Consider the following 17500-nt stretch of genomic DNA (forward strand, 5'->3'; position numbering starts at 1 on the left):
TAGACTATTGAGATGCTCCCTATGGTGGTTTCAGCACCTTCAAACAGATGGCCCCAGACCACAGCCAGCGATAGATCAGGCATTTTCTAGAGGTTCACACAGATTACGGATCATAACCTGACCTGACCCAACTCTCCCTCATGCACTTGACGGCTTTACAGTGACCTGTCCTGTAACCCTGTGACCCTGTTGCTCAACCCTGGACCATGTGTACACTCTATGGCAGTTTCCCTTTCTTAATCCCTGGACTGGTTACACAACATACACAATCTTTGCACTTTCACAGACCTAATTTAGCCTCTGATGTAGTTTCTCTGAATCTCTGTATGTTGGCCTTAGAATCCTATACTAATGCCTCTCCCAAGAGTCTGGACCTTATGACACAGAACAGGGTGGTTGGAACCCCGAGCTGGCTGTTCCCCCTCATTTGTTACATTGGTGGCAGTGGTGGGATAATACTACAGTCTCTTAATCATTACACTATTAATAGTGGACATTCATGTACTAAGGAGCCTTTGGTCCATGCACCATCCAGGACTGTATAAGACTGGATAGCAGAGGGGGTTCACAATCAGTAGGCCTAGCTGCCTGTACAGATCTGGGGCAAAGTAGAGCCCTGAATGCTGGGTCAAAGGAGAAGTGGGTCACATCACTGCATGTAAAAACTGAGATAAGCCAATCCAGCTGTCACATGCTGCTGTCTGTCACGGAAGGAAGGAGGCATTACATGGTTTCAAAATGCTTCCAGGTTCGTTTCAGTTCATTCACAAAGGGCACTGGTGAAACAGGGTAAATGTTTGACCAGCTGCTCTTATTGTTGTGAGAAGCAGCCGCAGTGTTTCTCAAGAGAGGCCTATGGCATACAGTACATGTACAGTGTACAGACAGGGGTCTATTGTAATAGATGTCTTATAATCTATCATTATGCACCTAGTCCTGCATGACGACTAGCCCACTTTCTTTCAGGAAACTGAAATCATGCCAGGGTGTTTAATTATGATGTCGTCAAAGGGTCTTCATAAAGGTAAGCAGATCAAACAAAAAGGGAATTACAGTACTAAAAGAGGCAACATTTTCCATATTCATAGAGAGTCCAAAACTATAATTTTGGGGTTTGGCTGTGCTCTAAGGATGGCTACACAGTAATAGGAAATCTATTTTATTTTGAGCTCTGACCTAATGCACTGCTCAAAAGGACCATTTCACCAGCAGGTGTCTCCATTTCCAAAGCCTAAATCGTGCGCACAAAAACACACACACACACACACACACACACACACACACACACACACACACACACACACACACACACACACACACACACACACACACACACACACACACACACACACACACACACACACACACACACATACACACACACACACACACACACACACACACACACTTCTGTTTTAAAGTCCCCACAGAGAGACTGCCCATAAGCACACGGCCAATAACAGGATGTTTACAGTGTCCAGTTTCCCACAATCCTTGGCAGTTTATTGATGGTATTGAGGATTCTATTTACACACAGTCTACTCCCTGTGGCTACAGTGCTATTTTCCTTTCACTCTGCATCCCCATCAATGCAATTTTAAGTACAGGCAACAGGGCCTGTTGTTATTGAGTATTCTTACGAGAGCTAAAGGGGTCAGCCAACTAGAGGCTCAATGCATAGAGTTGCATGGTGAATGGACAGAGAGAGAAAAAGCAGTAGGCCAGTGGAAACACATATTATAAACACAAATTATTCATAGCACACAACACTGAGAGATTAACTTCAAATGACAGCAGGATATTAAACACATTGTTTATAAACATGCCATAAATTATTTAGTGAATGTATATTGGTAATATAGCTTGTGCTGTGTGGTTTTGGCTGCAATATTGACCTCACTGCGCAGACATGACGCGTCTGAAAATACTTTAAATACACCCGCCTGGAGACTGTCGATAATGTACCTCCGTGAAATGTAATTGGTGGTGGAAGTTTTGTTTACCATATTTGGCCAGATAGCGACACAGCGCGTATGGGAATTGGACAGGAGTGGCCGTCATTCACAAATTCAGTCCCCTAGGACCACTGTATGTGCTAGAAATTTACAAACAAAGCGTTGGCTCACGGGACTTGTAGTCCAAAACAAATAAAAAGAAGACATCCTTATTTTGGGGGACATGGTAATCCTCTCCTATTTGATATTACTTAATATAATTATTCTATATTATATTTTCATGAACATGTGAACTGTCTAAATTCCAAGCTTTTCCATATTGTTTTTGCACTGTACTGACCATCTTGTCTTGTGATTCGAGAGAATGGAATCATTTCATCAGCGGCGCTCGTGTTGTGGCAGGACTTTTGTGGCATACATATCCCATTTGCACGGCTCTGTCTTCATTGGCTACCGACTGGTGTCACTCAAGGGGGCGCTACTTACACTACTGATCAGTGCTCTTACAGTAAATATTTGTGTTTGCTCAACCGGCTGTAATGGTGGATGACTGAGACAGAAAAGAGAGGAATAAAACCACGAAAACGAAGTCCAGACGCAACACTACGAGCCGCGAGTAGGAATAAAGCTTCGTCGCAAAATGGAGGAACTCAAACACCAAGTAATGATAAACCAGTTCGTCTTGACAGCAGGTTGTGCGGCAGATCAGGCGAAGCAGCTTTTGCAAGCGGCACATTGGCAATTTGAGGTAAGGGGTTTACGATCAGTAGCGAGATGGCTAGCTAATGTTTATGTCTGACTGCCACTGTGACAGACAGTACTTTTAGTTTTGACTGTGCTGCGATGTTCGTTATTATCATGGCTGACATTTGATGTTGCATAAGAACATTAGAAAATAGAGATCAGTATCAACACTTTTAAACTCAACTTCTAGCGTCTATTTATTTGTGTTATATATAATTGTTCTGATGTATGTATGTTATAAATATCCATAGTATCCATGAAGTAAGGCTGGACTGGGAAAAGTTTACCCGTTAGAATTTACTCTATAGAGTTTAAATATACTAGCTATAGCTAATCCTGTTCCCATGCAGCGGCTAGGTGAGGCTAGAAAATGCTATTATGCAATGAAGATAAATGTTCGTTTGTATTGACTGCACGTGATTGTTTAGTCTGAACATAACAGTGGAATATATTTTTCACATCAAATTTGATTCAGCTCCATTGTTTATGTGCTGAATGTTTTGTAAACACAAACTGTTGTCTTACCTATATTACACAATTCTCTACACAATTTGTATTTGTATATATTTATTATTTAAATACATTTTCTATGTAGTAAAAGCTAAATATAATTGATCAAATTATATTGTATTTTTGTATGTTTTAGACTGCCCTCAGTGCCTTTTTTCAAGAAACGAATATTCCATACGGTCACCATCATCAGATGGTGAGTATGGGCTCTCTATTAGAATGCAGTCAACTCTTCACCCTAATGTTTTTTAATATGATGGTGTTATTACAATATTATTACTAACTGTGTCAATAGTACCGATACGCCTTCTCTTAGTTCAATAATTACTTAGAAAACGATGCGTAAAGACCCATAATTATGATGATGTAGAAACAATAACAAAGCACATGTCGGCCATGTTGTGGAGTCGGGGTTTCCATAAATAAACACATGAGGCAAGCGTTTAGCAGCAGCAGCCACGTTTGGTTCAGCCAGCACAGCCTGCGTTCGATTAGAATGTTGATGATTTTGGAATGGAAAGAGGGATGTTGAAGATGGATTCGAAGAAGATGTCAGTGATATGTGTACTGCATAGTGGTGGATACACGTGAACGGATTCCACATTCTGTGTGCCCCAAACACCATGTCCTTGTGTTTCTGGGGAAATATTTCCCGTTAAACGAAGGCTGATGTTGTATTCCATTTGTCTGCCTATTTGATTACAGCATTATGAGTTGTTATAACGGTATTACATACATAATGTAGTGCAGCTGTGATGTTTTAGGAATAGTGTAAACAAAATATCAAGCATAAAATTGGCAGTCAGTCTGTCAACATTGCCTGAATATTATAGAACACTTGTTATGGTTTTGCACGCCCTGCACTGCCTACTCAGTGGCACATACGCCTTTGTGTTGAGCTGCATGGCATGGCAGCATCTAGCAACAGCTGCATTCTGGAACACACATATAGGCTAAATAAAGGATTTGGGGAAATGTTGATCAGTTTGGAGCTGAGCGGAAACTCATTCATGTGTCTGTCCAGATTCTCTCGTGTCAGGTGGCCTCACCATGCTAGTGGACATTTTAGTGTTCATGCTGGTCTGTGAATGCAATGATTGGTTTCAGATACGTTTTATGTGGGCGCATGTTGCTCAGAGTACAGTGTATTCATACAACATTGTTCAAGCTGGAGAATATAGTGTTTTACCTGCAGCTTTTGTGATTGAAAATAAAACACTGTAAGAGTGATAAAATCAAGACTTGATAACATCTATTAGCTGTGCAGAAACAATATGTCTACCCTCCAACCTTTATTTAGCCTATATGTGTGTCACCTGAAATGACTTTAATTTAGTAAGTCAACATAGACTCAGATATGGGTGAACCTGGGTTGTACACACGTCTTTGTGTACAGTAGCCTGTATCATATCAGTGGAGGGTATTTCATATCGCTGTATCCATAGAGACAGAATAAAGAACTTTTCAATTTCAATACAAAACAGCTTTCCCTCTGTCTCTGTGTTTCCCTATGTAGGCCTGTGTAAGACTGCTAAACAAGACTGCTATATAGCCAATCAAATGGCTACCCAGACTACCTGCATTGACCCTTTTTTGCATTAACTCTCTTGCACTGACTCTATGCACACATGCTGGACTCTACCCACACACTCACACATACTTACACTGACACCCCAACACACACACACACACACACACACTACATACACTAGTGCTGAGTGATTAGTGCTTTTTGAGGTTGGGTTGGTTTTTGTTCGATTATTTTTTTTAAATAAGAATGGTTTTCAATTTTGGTTTCAAAAAATTTTTTTGAACATTAAATGCATTATGAAATAATGACTTTAAAGGATTTTAGAGATTTTTTTATTAGGGATGCACGATATATCGGTAAGCATATCGGAATCGGACGATATTAGCTAAAAATGCCAACATCGGCATCGGCCCGATGTCTAGTTTAATGCTGATGTGCAAAACCGATGTGAAAGCTGACGTGCATACCTGTATAACGTAGGTAGATGATGCAATGACGCCACAAAAAATACAGAGCTACATGTGCAACACAGCATTCCTAACCTAGCCCACAATGTCTTCTGTGTGGATTTATTTTGAAATTTCAAAGGAAGATGACAAAAAGGCCATATGCAACGTTTGTGCTGCTATTATTTCCAGAGGAGAGGCGAAAGTGAAATCTTTCAATACCACAAACCTAATTAGTTATTTGAAAGTGCATCACCCCCAGACGTTCAGAGACTACCTATAACAAAAGCAGAAAAAAACTAAGCAAACACTTCCAACTACTAAACAAGTTCAAGTTGAACTTAAGAAAATTTCAGCAAGACAACTCAAAGGCGAAATCCATTAACGCCAAGATAATGGAATTCATTGTCCTTGACAATCAACCGTTCTCTATCGTGGATGATGTTGGCTTTCGCCAACTGGTCGAGCACCTCGAGCCCCGGTACACACTACCAAGTAGGCGCTATTTTTCAGATGTTGCCCTACCGGAGTTACACAATATTGTTGAAACCACATCCATGAGCTACTTGCTATGGGCGTCACTGCTATTAGCTTCACGACTGACATTTGGACCAGCGATTTCAGCCCCATGAGCATTCTGAGTCTGACAGCATAGTGGTTCAACGAGGATTTAGTACTGAGGAAAGCCGTATTGCATGCTTAAGAATGTGCTGGTTCTCATACAGCTGCTGCCATTTCAATGGCATTTAAGAACATGTTTGAAACTTGGAAACATGAACATACTCCTAGCTCCATTCGATCAACTGACTCCAGAAATAAGCTCAATCAACTGTGTCTGTAGCAGACGTGATACCCTCTGTCATGGCATTGAAACGCCTGCTCAACAAAACTGCAGACACAGACCGTCGGGTTAAAACTTGCAAAAGTACTCTACTAGAGGCTGTGAACAAGCGATTCGGTGGCCTTCCCTCTGAGACGATTTACGGTGTCGCCATCATGCTCGAAGCTAGGTACAAGGACCGCTACTTTGATGCAGACAAGAAACAGGGTTACGTGAAATCTTACAGACACAGCTGGACAATATGGAAACAGACACTGTGACTGTGCGCACTGAGGAAGAGGACCCACGACAGAAGAGGTCACGGACAGACAGAGCTGAAACTTCACTGCTTGACATGTATGATGAAATCCTGGTTGAGAATGAAACAACTGATCAAAAACCACTGAGCAAACGAAACAGCACAGCAAGTAAGTGAAAGAAATATGTTTTGATGATGTTTTACTGGTAATGGGGACATACATACTGTAAATGCCAACTAAATAATTTTTGGGTCAGTGTGTGTGTATGTGTGTGTGTGTGTTTCAACTATTTAACTGTACTAGAATGCTTGAAAGGCCTCAAGAATTTTAAATATCGGTTATCGGTATCAGGTTTTTTGGCAAGGAAAATATTGGATATCGGTATTGGCCTAAAATATCGACATCCCTATTTTCACGAACTGTCTCTATTCCCTCTCTCCTTGTTGTGTTGTGTACATTCCCCTCTCATGCGGCCTATGCAATCTGTGTTTATCTAACCTAATGCAGCTGGCATAAAAGTGTATCCATTTTTGTTCGAGCCGGAAAGAACAGGCGCAATGGATTATGGTCATTGTGGTACCACGTTTCTGCGCTAAAATAGGTAAAATATTTGCTCAGTAAAAATGACAACTCCCTTCATCCCAACATACAACATTGTTCTTGACTTTCTATTGTGAATTATTTGATTTCTCTCTAGAAAAACTCACAAAAAAATGACATTTTGGTTCATCGCACAGCACTAGCCCACACACACATAACATGCACACACATGAATACTGACGCCACACACTCACACACACTCACACTCACAGGCTGCTGCTTCTTTTCGATTATCTATCGTGTAGCCTACTTTACCCCTACCTATATGTACATAGCTACCTCAGTTACATCATACCCCTGCACATCAATACTCCCTTTATATAGCCATGTTACTTTTACTCGTTGTTGTTATTCGTTATTCACTGTGTATTAGATCCTCGTGTCACTATTTCTGTATACATATATCTTTATTTTTAACTCTGCATCGTTGGAAAAGGACCATTATGTAAGCATTTCACTGTTAGTCTACACCTGCTGTTTACAAAGCATGGATCTAAAAGGGGCTTAGGTGTTGGGCATGGCAAGGTGACCGATCGGCCCACCTGCGCGGCTGAATGTTAGAGATCATTTTAGAGGCCCCCATCTTGGCAGTGTAGAGACATTTTTCAATTTTTAAGCCAATTTCCTGCAATTGTACATATTTCTCCATGGAGCTGAGAGAAATTTTTGCAGTTTTAATGCAAATTTCCTGCAATTCCACACATTATGCCATGCAGTTGAGAGAAAATGTTGTCGTTTTAAAGCAATTTTCCATGGCTAATTGCTGTATTCTAGATATACTGCTAAATTCATTGTTTTTGGAATTTACAATTGTACATTCTCAATAATTATATTATAAAAAATAAATAGGTCCATTATCTTTTCTACATACTTTTTTATCTGGTTTTAGTAATTTAAGTTTACACTGAAAGCTTTTTTCCATCCCAAAAATGAATTTCACTGTTTGGACTTAGGTGACTTGGAAAAAAACGCCCGCCCAAGGATTTCAATGGCAGAAAAATCCCAGTGTGTGTGTGTGTTAGTCTACTTCATGGCAGGCTGCAGCCATTGCCAATGCCAACTCCCTGGAGCTTATCAGCGTAGCTTGGCTATAGAGACTTAATCCACTTTGCTCCAGTATTTCCTCCGACTGGCACATTTTATTGTGATTGACAGACCTGATGGATGCAGGAAAAGCTCAGCGCCATACATTTCTTTAGTCTATGCTCATGAATTCCCATAAAATGTTCATCCTCAGTATAATGAGATGATAACTGTTCCAGACTATACTATAAAATATTCTCCTTATCAAGTCTAAATTGTATTATGATTTACCCTAGAATCAACACATTCTACCCATGAGTTTTTTCAGCCAGAGATGACCAATTTAATATCAACCATCTCCAGTAGCGGAATGCAGCTCCCCCCTCTTTCTTCTTGCATTATGTTGTGAAACATGGTAGATTTAGCCTAGCGAAGAATAAAGAAAGCCAGAGGAGTGCTGCAAAGCCCTGCCTGTTCCCTGGCACAACATAAACAAACGTTAATCTTTGCACAGACACGTATTTGAGGTGTGTGTGTGAGAGAGGGAAAGGGATGGTATGTGGGAGTATGTGTGCTTGTGTTTGTACACAATATTATTTTAGAGAGCATGACAGGCTTCAAATGAGTCATGTGGCTATGGGTAGAATACTAATGAAGCATCCTCTAATTGACAACACAAAGACTAAAGGCCGTGAAGCAGAGCCTTTAATGTGGACTTTCTCTTCTCTGAGCCTGTTCATATTGATATAAAGGGCCTAGGGACAAGCATTGTGTCTGTCATTAAAGTGAGAGTTAGCCTAGCCATGGTGGAGTTAGGAGCCGACTACTCAGTGAGGAGCTTGCATGAGTAATGGGCCTAAGTAGGATCAGCTTTCCCTCCCTAAATCCTAACCTTAACCATTAGGAGAACTACAGACCTTCCAGATCAGTGGCGAGGGGAAACTTACTCCTAAACTTGCCATACTCTTGTCTGGGTAGTCCCCCTGCCCTCCATGCTGCCCTTCCTACCCTCCTTCCTGCTCCCCCCTGCCTCACCTTGGCTGTCTCTTCCCCCCGGCCCAGTGTTAATTTCATCAACAATAACTATGACAAAAAATACTTGTCAATAACCAATTTTTTTCTGACTAAAACTTTGACGATAACGAGACACGATGCCCTGGGAAAAAAACAGTAACTATTACAAATGACTTTTTATTTTAGTTGATGAAAATGTGATGAGACGAGAATTCCACGTGAGTCTAATGGACATTTCATTTGACGTGAAGCTTATTTTCGTCTGTTTTGTCCAGTCCTAAGCAGGCATGCAGAATATTTCATGCAGTCTCCTCATTGGCAGGATTTACATCTTTCAGTTGCGCGGTCTGATTGAGCTGATCTGCCCTGCTCCCCCGCACAGCTCCCAGGCAATCTTTTGAACTGATGCGAAGCCTGGACACTTGTAACTAACCTCAACTAGAAACAATGTTTACTCTCTTTTACTTTCATGTAGTCTATTTTTGCTTTGATCACATTAGAAGCTCTATATAACTAAAACTAAAGAAGGATGAAATTACAAAAATGTGACTAAAACTAAAAAGGTATTTTTAGATTTAAACAAAATCTAAAATAGCTGCCAAAATTAACACTGCCCCTGCCCCTCCTGACTCCTAAGCAGCCGGCCTGTGCTCGGCCATGTTTAGATTTGCCTCTTTGTTGTGTCTCGTCGGCTCTCCCCTCAGCGGTTTCCCTCTCCACACACTCTCTGCCCATACAAACAGTGCCACCGCAACACATTCCAACAGGAAGCCAGGCTCCGGCTTCCCCAAAATGGACTCTTTCAGAGCAGCAGGGGCCAGTTAGGCTGCGGACACAGAGCTAACTATCTGGCTGTGTTTTGGTAGAGCCTCGACAGAGGCCATAGTGTCGGTCTCTGGGAGTATGAGCTGGGAGACTTTCTGAATGGGAGGTGGTCAAACCACTGACTCAGTGAAGTGTGTGTATGTATGTGCACGTGCGCATTAATGTGCGTGTGTCTGCTATTCAGAGCGAACGCTATTTGTATTCACACGAGAAACAAAATCACATGCATATAGTTACCAGAGACTACTCCTCATTCCTCCATCCATCCCTCTCCCCCCCCCATCCCTCCATCCCCTCCCTCACAACCTCAGAGTATGCATAGTGCCAGGAAATAATCTTTCAACTACTCTTAACATGCTCTGCTGTCCAATCCTTTCTTGACTACGTCACTGTATCCAGACGATAGTTAGCCAGCAACTGTGAATGCCAGCATTGTAAAGAGTGGTTCATTTGACCTCAAAATGACATATGGAGCCTATCGGTTTGTTCATTGATCATCTAGACCTGCCCTAGACCAACAATATCACACCAGACATGAATGAACAATGACATCCTTGTCTGCACACTGTATATTTGTGTTTGAGTGAGTCATTTCCACTGGTAGTCAAATCCACAGGCTTATGTTGTTTTAGTATTAGCCTTTATAAACTGTATTTCCTGGTTGTAAGTGTATCTAGTTGTCTAGGTTAGTTATCGGTCACATGGGTTACATGTGCTGTAGTGGAAGTCAATCCACTTCCTCTTCCCAGGTCATATGATGCTTCATTCACTTTACTACAGTTGTAAGGCCCAGATAGAGGTATAGATCAGAGACGTTGCTTTCAGTACCCCTCTCCAGCAAAGCAGACAGTCAAAAAAAAACACACACACACGCACTTGTTTTTCTATCTTTGTGGGGACCTACAATTGATTTCCATTCAAAATCCTATTTTCCCTAACCTTAACCCGTAACCCCAAACAAAGATAAATTATATAAAGAATGATAGTTAAAAACTCTGGAGCACCTTAATTAAATGAAATTCTAGGCAAAAATAAAATAAGATTTTTAAAAAAATTATAAAGAACACCTTACGGCACAACAGGGACTGTGAAGAGACAGGCATCTTTATATATTTTATATGTATTTTTCATTTATGTAGTGTCATGTGTATTATATTTTATTTGTTGTGTTTAGTTTCCTGTTTGGACCCCAGGAAGAGTAGTAGCTGCCTTGGCCCCGGCTAATTGGGGACCCTAATAAAATACAAAAATACCCTAATTGTAATTTTAACCCTAACCTCAAATGTAGCCCTAAACCTAAACCCTAATCATAAAATAGCCTTTGTCCTCGTGGGGACGAGGTAGAATTTTCTTGTTTTACTATCCTTGTGGAGCAGGGTTTCCGTTAGCCGGGAATAGCAGGCTTTTTGTCTATATTTTATTTTTGAGAAGCCGATAAATAAAACTGGCGCAGCCAATTCTCTGTAAATAATAGTCAATGTAAATACATTTGACTGGTTATGCTTATCGGACTATAGGTTCATTTGCATTCATTCCCATTTAGTGGTACAGAACTTTTCTGGAGGAACCAGAACTCATTATTTGTTATATTATTATGTGTGTGTGATCATTTATTTTGGTAATACAACCCACGCAAAAGAATACAGTTGTTTTGAAGTTATTTCCAATGTTTTAAGGGTTTATGAAAAGTATATGTGTTACAGGTGTGTACTGGAGGCGAAGTCAGATGCAGGAGAGCAGAGTGTAGTTATTAACAGGCACACTTTTTATTCCGGTCCAAACGAAAGCACATAAGTACATATAAAGTGCCCAAAACACGGAACATAAACAAAAGTCTGGCGCGTAACAATACCCACGTAACATCAAAACAATTTCACACAAAGACATGGAGGGGAACAGAGGACTATACATTCAGTGTGATAGGGAATGAAAACCAGGTGTATGTGGAACAAGACAAAACAAATGGGAATATGAAAAATGGAGCGGCGATGGCTAGAAAGCCGGTGACGTCGATCGCCGAACGCCGCCCGAACAAGGAGAGGAGCTGACTTCGGCGGAAGCCGTGACAGTACCCCCCGCCTTGACGCACGGCTCCAGCGGCGCGCCAACACCGGCCTCGGGGACGACCCGGGGGGGGGCGAGGCGCAGGGCGATCCGGTTCCACATCCAAAACATCCGCAACCGGAACCCAGCACCTCTCCTCCAGGCCATACCCCTCCCACTCCACGAGGTACTGAAGGCCCGACGCCTCGAATCCAGGATGGAACGAACGGAGTACGCCGGGACCCCCTCGATGTCCAGAGGGGGCGGAGGAACCTCCCGCACCTCAGATTCCTGGAGCGAACCAGCCACCACCGGCCTGAGGAGAGACACATGGAGCGAGGGATTAATACGGTAATCAGAGGGAAGCTGTAACCTGTAACACACCTTGTTCACCCTCCTCTGGCGGAGGGGCAGGTTTCGGGTCGAGAGCCACATGAGCCTCACTGCGGTGACGGTCCGCGCTGGTCTTTCGGCGCAGCGCGGCTCGCTGGAGGTGAACATGGGCGGCCTCCCATGTCTCCTCCGCGCGCCTGAACCAGTCGTCCACCGCAGGAGCCTTGGTCTGACCCTGATGCCACGGCGCCAGAACCGGCTGGTACCCCAATACACACTGAAAGGGGGAGAGGTTAGTGGAGGAGTGGCGAAGCGAGTTCTGCGGCATCTCGGTCCAGGGCACGAACGCCGCCCACTCCCCGGGCGGTCCTGGCAATAGGACCGCAGACACATGCCCACATCCTGGTTGACTCTCTCTACCTGCCCGTTACTCTCGGGGTAAAAACCCGAGGTGAGGCTGATCGAGACCCCCAGACGTTCTATGAACACCTTCCAGACTCTCGACATGAACTGGGGACCCCGATCAGACACTATATCCTCAGGCACCCCGTAGTGCCGGAAGACGTGAGTAAACAGGGCTTCCGCAGTCTGTAGGGCCGTAGGAAGACCGGGCAGAGGGAGGAGATGACAGGACTTAGAGAAATTATCCACAACGACCAGGATCGTAGTGTTTCCCTGTGAAAGAGGAAAATCGGTTAGGAAATCCACTGATAGGTGTGACCAAGGTCGTTGTGGAACGGGTAAGGGATGTAGCTTACCTCTGGGCAGGTGTCTCGGAGCCTTACACTGGGCACACAGCGAGCAGGAGGAAACATAAACCCTCAGGTCCTTTGCCAAGGTGGGCCACCTGTAATTCCCAGTCAGACAGCGCACCGTCTGACCGATCCCTGGATGACCAGAGGAGGGTGACGTGTGGGCCAAATAGATCAACTGGTCACGGACAGCAGACAGAATGTACATACATCCGACGGGACACTGGAGGGGAGCGGGCTCTGTACGCAACGCCTGCTCAATGTCCGCATCCAGCTCCCACACGACCGGCGCTACCAGGCAGGAGGCCAGGAGTATGGGAGTTTGATCCATGGGCCGCTCCTCTGTGTCATACAGCCTGGACAGTGCGTCTGCCTTCATATTCTGGGAACCTGGTCTGTAGGACAGGGTAAACACAAAACGGGTAGAGAACATGGCCCACCTTGCCTGATGAGGATTCAGTCTCCTCGCTGCCCGGATGTACTCCAGATTGCGGTGGTCAGTCCAGATGAGGGAAGGGTGTTTAGCCTCCTCAAGCCAATGTCTCCACGCCTTCAACACTTTAACCACAGCCAACAACTCCCGGTCCCCCACATCATAGTTACACTCCACTGGGCTGAGCTTCTTCGAGAAGAAAGCACAGAGCACGGCAACTATCCCAGCCTCGGACGCGTCCACCTCCACTATGAACGCCAAAGAGGGATCTGGATGGGCCAGCACGGGAGCCGAAGTAAACAGAGCTCTTAGCTGCCCAAAAGCCCTGTCCGCCTCAGCCGACCACTGCAACCGTACAGGACCCCCCTTCAGCAGTGAGGTAATAGGAGCAGCCACCTGGCCAAAACCCCTGATAAATCTCCGGTAGTAATTGGCAAACCCTAAAAATCGCTGCGCCTCCTTAACTGTGGTGGGAGTCGGCCAATTACGCACTCTCCATCTCCACCCCTGATGTGGAAATGCGATTCCCTAGGAAGGAGACGGCCTGCTGAAAGAACAGGCATTTCTCGGCCTTTACAAACAGGTCATGCTCCAACAGTCGTCCATGTACCCTGCGCACCAAGGACACATGCTCGGCGCGTGTAGCGGAGTATATCAGAATGTCATCGATATACACCACTACACCCTGCCCGTGCAGGTCCCTGAAAATCTCATCTACAAAGGATTGGAAAACTGATGGAGCATTCATAAACCCGTACGGCATGACGAGGTACTCATAATGCCCTGTGGTGGTACTAAACGCTGTCTTCCACTCGTCTCCCTCCCGGATACGCACCAGGTTATACGCACTCCTGAGATCCAGTTTAGTGAAGAAGCGCGCCCCATGCATTGACTCAATCGCCGTGGCGATAAGAGGTAGCGGGTAACTGTACCTCACCGTGATTTGATTGAGACCTCTATAGTCAATGCACGGGCGCAGACCTCCATCCTTCTTCTTCACAAAAAAGAAACTCGAGGAGGCGGGTGAAGTGGAGGACCGAATGTACCCCTGATGCAGGGATTCAGAGACATATGTCTCCATAGCCACCGTCTGCACAGCCCCTCCCAACTCCATTGTCACCGAAGCGGAGGTGCTGGAAGATGGAACCGACAGAGCCCCCTCTGGACGTCCGCGGGTGACCAGCAGGTTATCGATAGTGTTCGATGAGGGCCATGTCGTTCCAGCCTGCTCCGGCGGCCAAGGTCCGGAATTCCAGGGCAAACTCCTGGGCGCTCTTCGTCCCCTGCCTCAAATGGAAGAGTCGTTCCCCGGGGTGAACTCCTCGAAGTGGTCCGCGTCTCCTTCTCCCCACACGGCGTTTGCCCACTCCAGAGCTCTCCCCGAGAGGCATGGGACAAAGGCGGACACTCTCTCCCTTCCCGAGGGAGCTGGGTGCACAGTGGCCAGGTATAGGTCCAGTTGTAACAGGAACCCCTGGCACTGTGCTGCCGTCCCATCATACTCCCTGGGAAGGGAGAGACGCATCCCACTGGGACTGGATCCGGCCGGGACGGGTCGAGGTAACCCCGGTTGCGCTGGTTGAGGCACTAGAGAGACTTCCTGTCTCTCCCAGCGGTCCATGGTCTGGACAACGCAATCCATCATGGCCCCAAGATGATGTAACATTGCCGAGTGTTCCTGGACGCGCTCCTCGACTCCTCTAACCGGGGTACCTGCTCCTGCTAACTCCATGGTAGGTGTGAAATTCTGTTATGGGTGTGTACTGGAGGCGAAGTCAGGTGCAGGATAGCAGAGTGTAGTTAACAGGCGCAATTTTTATTCCGATCCAAACAAAAGCACATAAGTACATACAACGTGCCCAAAACACGGAACATAAACAAAAGTCTGGCGCGTAACAATACCCACATAACATCAAAACAATTTCACACAAAGACATGGAGGGGAACAGAGGACTAAATACATTCAGTGTGATAGGGAATGAAAACCAGGTGTGTATGGAACAAGACAAAACAAATGGGAATATGAAAAATGGAGCGGCAATGGCTAGAAAGCCGGTGACGTCGATCGCCAAACGCCGCCCGAACAAGGAGAGGAGCCGACTTCGGCGGAAGTCGCGACAGTATGTCCATCCTGAATTTTACACGAGTCCTTTGTATTGGTGTAGACTTGACGGACCAGATGGGACTCATTCCCTCCCAAACCAAAACGAGAAACCAATATTTTCTCTGGTAGGCACAACCTACCTGGCACCCCTATAAACAATAACCTCAAGTCAAAACCGTTACAGCGTGTGCACAGTATATTCGTTATGTATCTTATTTATCACACACGTACAGCATACAGATGCAGAGCCTTTGAGCGCAGAATCTGTCAGACAGCGCGAGAGCTGCTTCTGCAGCATCTCAAACAGTAAATGCATAGGCAACGGAAGGCAGCCTTCATCAGCTCGTCACACACCACTTTGCAATGAGTTGGAGGCAGTATGCATTTTGAAAACATATACCTAATTATTTGAAACCGGAACGTTTTACTACATATTATGAGGCATGTCTTACCTTGCTTCAAAGGAGCTTAGCCTATCTGTGGAGGCAATTATTTTATATCAACTTTCATTGTCCAGTAGCCAAAGGCACAATCCTAGTCATATAAGCAGCCCATGCTAGCGTTTTCTATATTTCCAATGGATATTTTCATGTCTGTCACATGAAACCGCTCGCATGTGCTTTTGACAACAGTGTTTTCCCGCTAATTGCATTATGGAACAAACAGTCGCGAGTTGCCTACTGCCTTGTGTGTATTGCTGCGCTTTATAATGTGAAGAAATAATAGTTTATCAACATTTTAAGCTAAACATTCTGATCTGTTGCATCAGACTCATTGCTTATAAACGTTTTTCTTATATGTAACCTAGGCCTACTGGTTGTGTGAATTTGGGATCTATCGTCCCCCAACTGTCCCAGAGTCTGGTTTGGAATAGGCCATTTCTTTCTTGGCAAGCTGACCAACAGATTAGGTAAACATTTCTACTATGTTGGATAGTAGATTGTCATAGGCTAGTGATTTTGCTGTTAGTTACTCATCTTGTTGGCTGAAGAAAAGTAAATGTGGGCAGTTATTTTAACATCAGTGTGCATCAGAATTAGGTAAGAAGGACCGCACATTGCATGTTCTGTTCATTTGAATGACCATCATCTAAATGTGATTTGTGTCATTCTGAGCACCGTGGGTGGACACCCTAATCAGGTTATGCACCCAATGCATATGGGTCCGGTAAATTTCAAAAATGTCCGGTAAATTAAAATGCTGCCGGTCAAATGTCTTGCGCCACATTTTCCCAACGGAAACCCAGTAGTGGGAACTTTGGGGGATTTTAGGTCCCCACGAGGATAGACGAACAAGAGCACACACACATAACTGTATTTTGAAGTCTCCATTACGCTATAACTGGTTGTGTGTCAGATGGTAAGAGATGCACAAGCACAGTCATAAATCATCACAACATGGCTGACTGTACTGTCGCAATGGCTGCAGGGAGAGAAATTGTCCTATCCCTTTCTGTCTGCCTGGCCCTGGACCATGGTCAGTTTATCACCAGGGCAGGAGGGAACAAGGGAGAGAAAATAGAGGAGAGAAGTGAGGTAGCAACAGTGGGAAGAAATAAGGAAAGGAGAAAAGGGGGAAGAGAAAGTGGGAGTACTTCGTTTTCCAGCAGGGTAGAATAGGGTAATAACAGGGTAATGATGATGAATTATTTGGAGAAGAGAGATCATTCTTTTCAGTTGATAACACAGATCAGCTTTGTGTCTATGGCAGTCTGTCTGGCTGGTGAAACAAGTTACACTTTTTCATTGGAATTAACTGAAATCCAATGTATTTTTCCCGTATTGAGAATGTGCAGTGTGCCCCAGGTTTGTGTGAGTGTATGACTGTGTGTATCTGTGTGTGTGTTCTTGCTCATAGTTCCGAATCCTAGGCCTACACCTGTTTAAATGAAATAAAATGTTGTTGGTTGTGTACACATATTTTTCAGATGTTATTGCGGGTGTTCCTAGCTCCAACAGTACAGTAATACCTTACTATACATGCAACCCCCCCCCCCCATCCCCCCATGCTCAACAGTTTCCCGTGTGTATCAAGAATGGTCCGCCACCCAACGGACAGCCAGCCAACTTGACACAACCACTGGGAAGTATTGGAGTCAACATGGGCC

General features: G+C 44.5%; 1 protein-coding gene across 1 annotated transcript in view; it reads left to right on the top strand.

Annotated features, from left to right (window-relative positions):
* Positions 1 to 2434: 2434 nt before the first annotated feature.
* Positions 2435 to 17500, top strand: part of ubald1a (UBA-like domain containing 1a) — a 36698-nt gene continuing 21632 nt past the window's right edge. The window contains exons 1-2 of the mRNA XM_071408651.1: positions 2435 to 2703; positions 3346 to 3405. Of these exons, the coding sequence (XP_071264752.1) occupies positions 2596 to 2703; positions 3346 to 3405 (168 nt within the window). The 5' untranslated portion in view covers positions 2435 to 2595. The remainder of the gene's footprint in view (positions 2704 to 3345; positions 3406 to 17500) is intronic.

This window comes from Salvelinus alpinus, chromosome 7 (assembly GCF_045679555.1).
Source record: "Salvelinus alpinus chromosome 7, SLU_Salpinus.1, whole genome shotgun sequence".
Taxonomy (NCBI): Eukaryota; Metazoa; Chordata; class Actinopteri; order Salmoniformes; family Salmonidae; genus Salvelinus; species Salvelinus alpinus.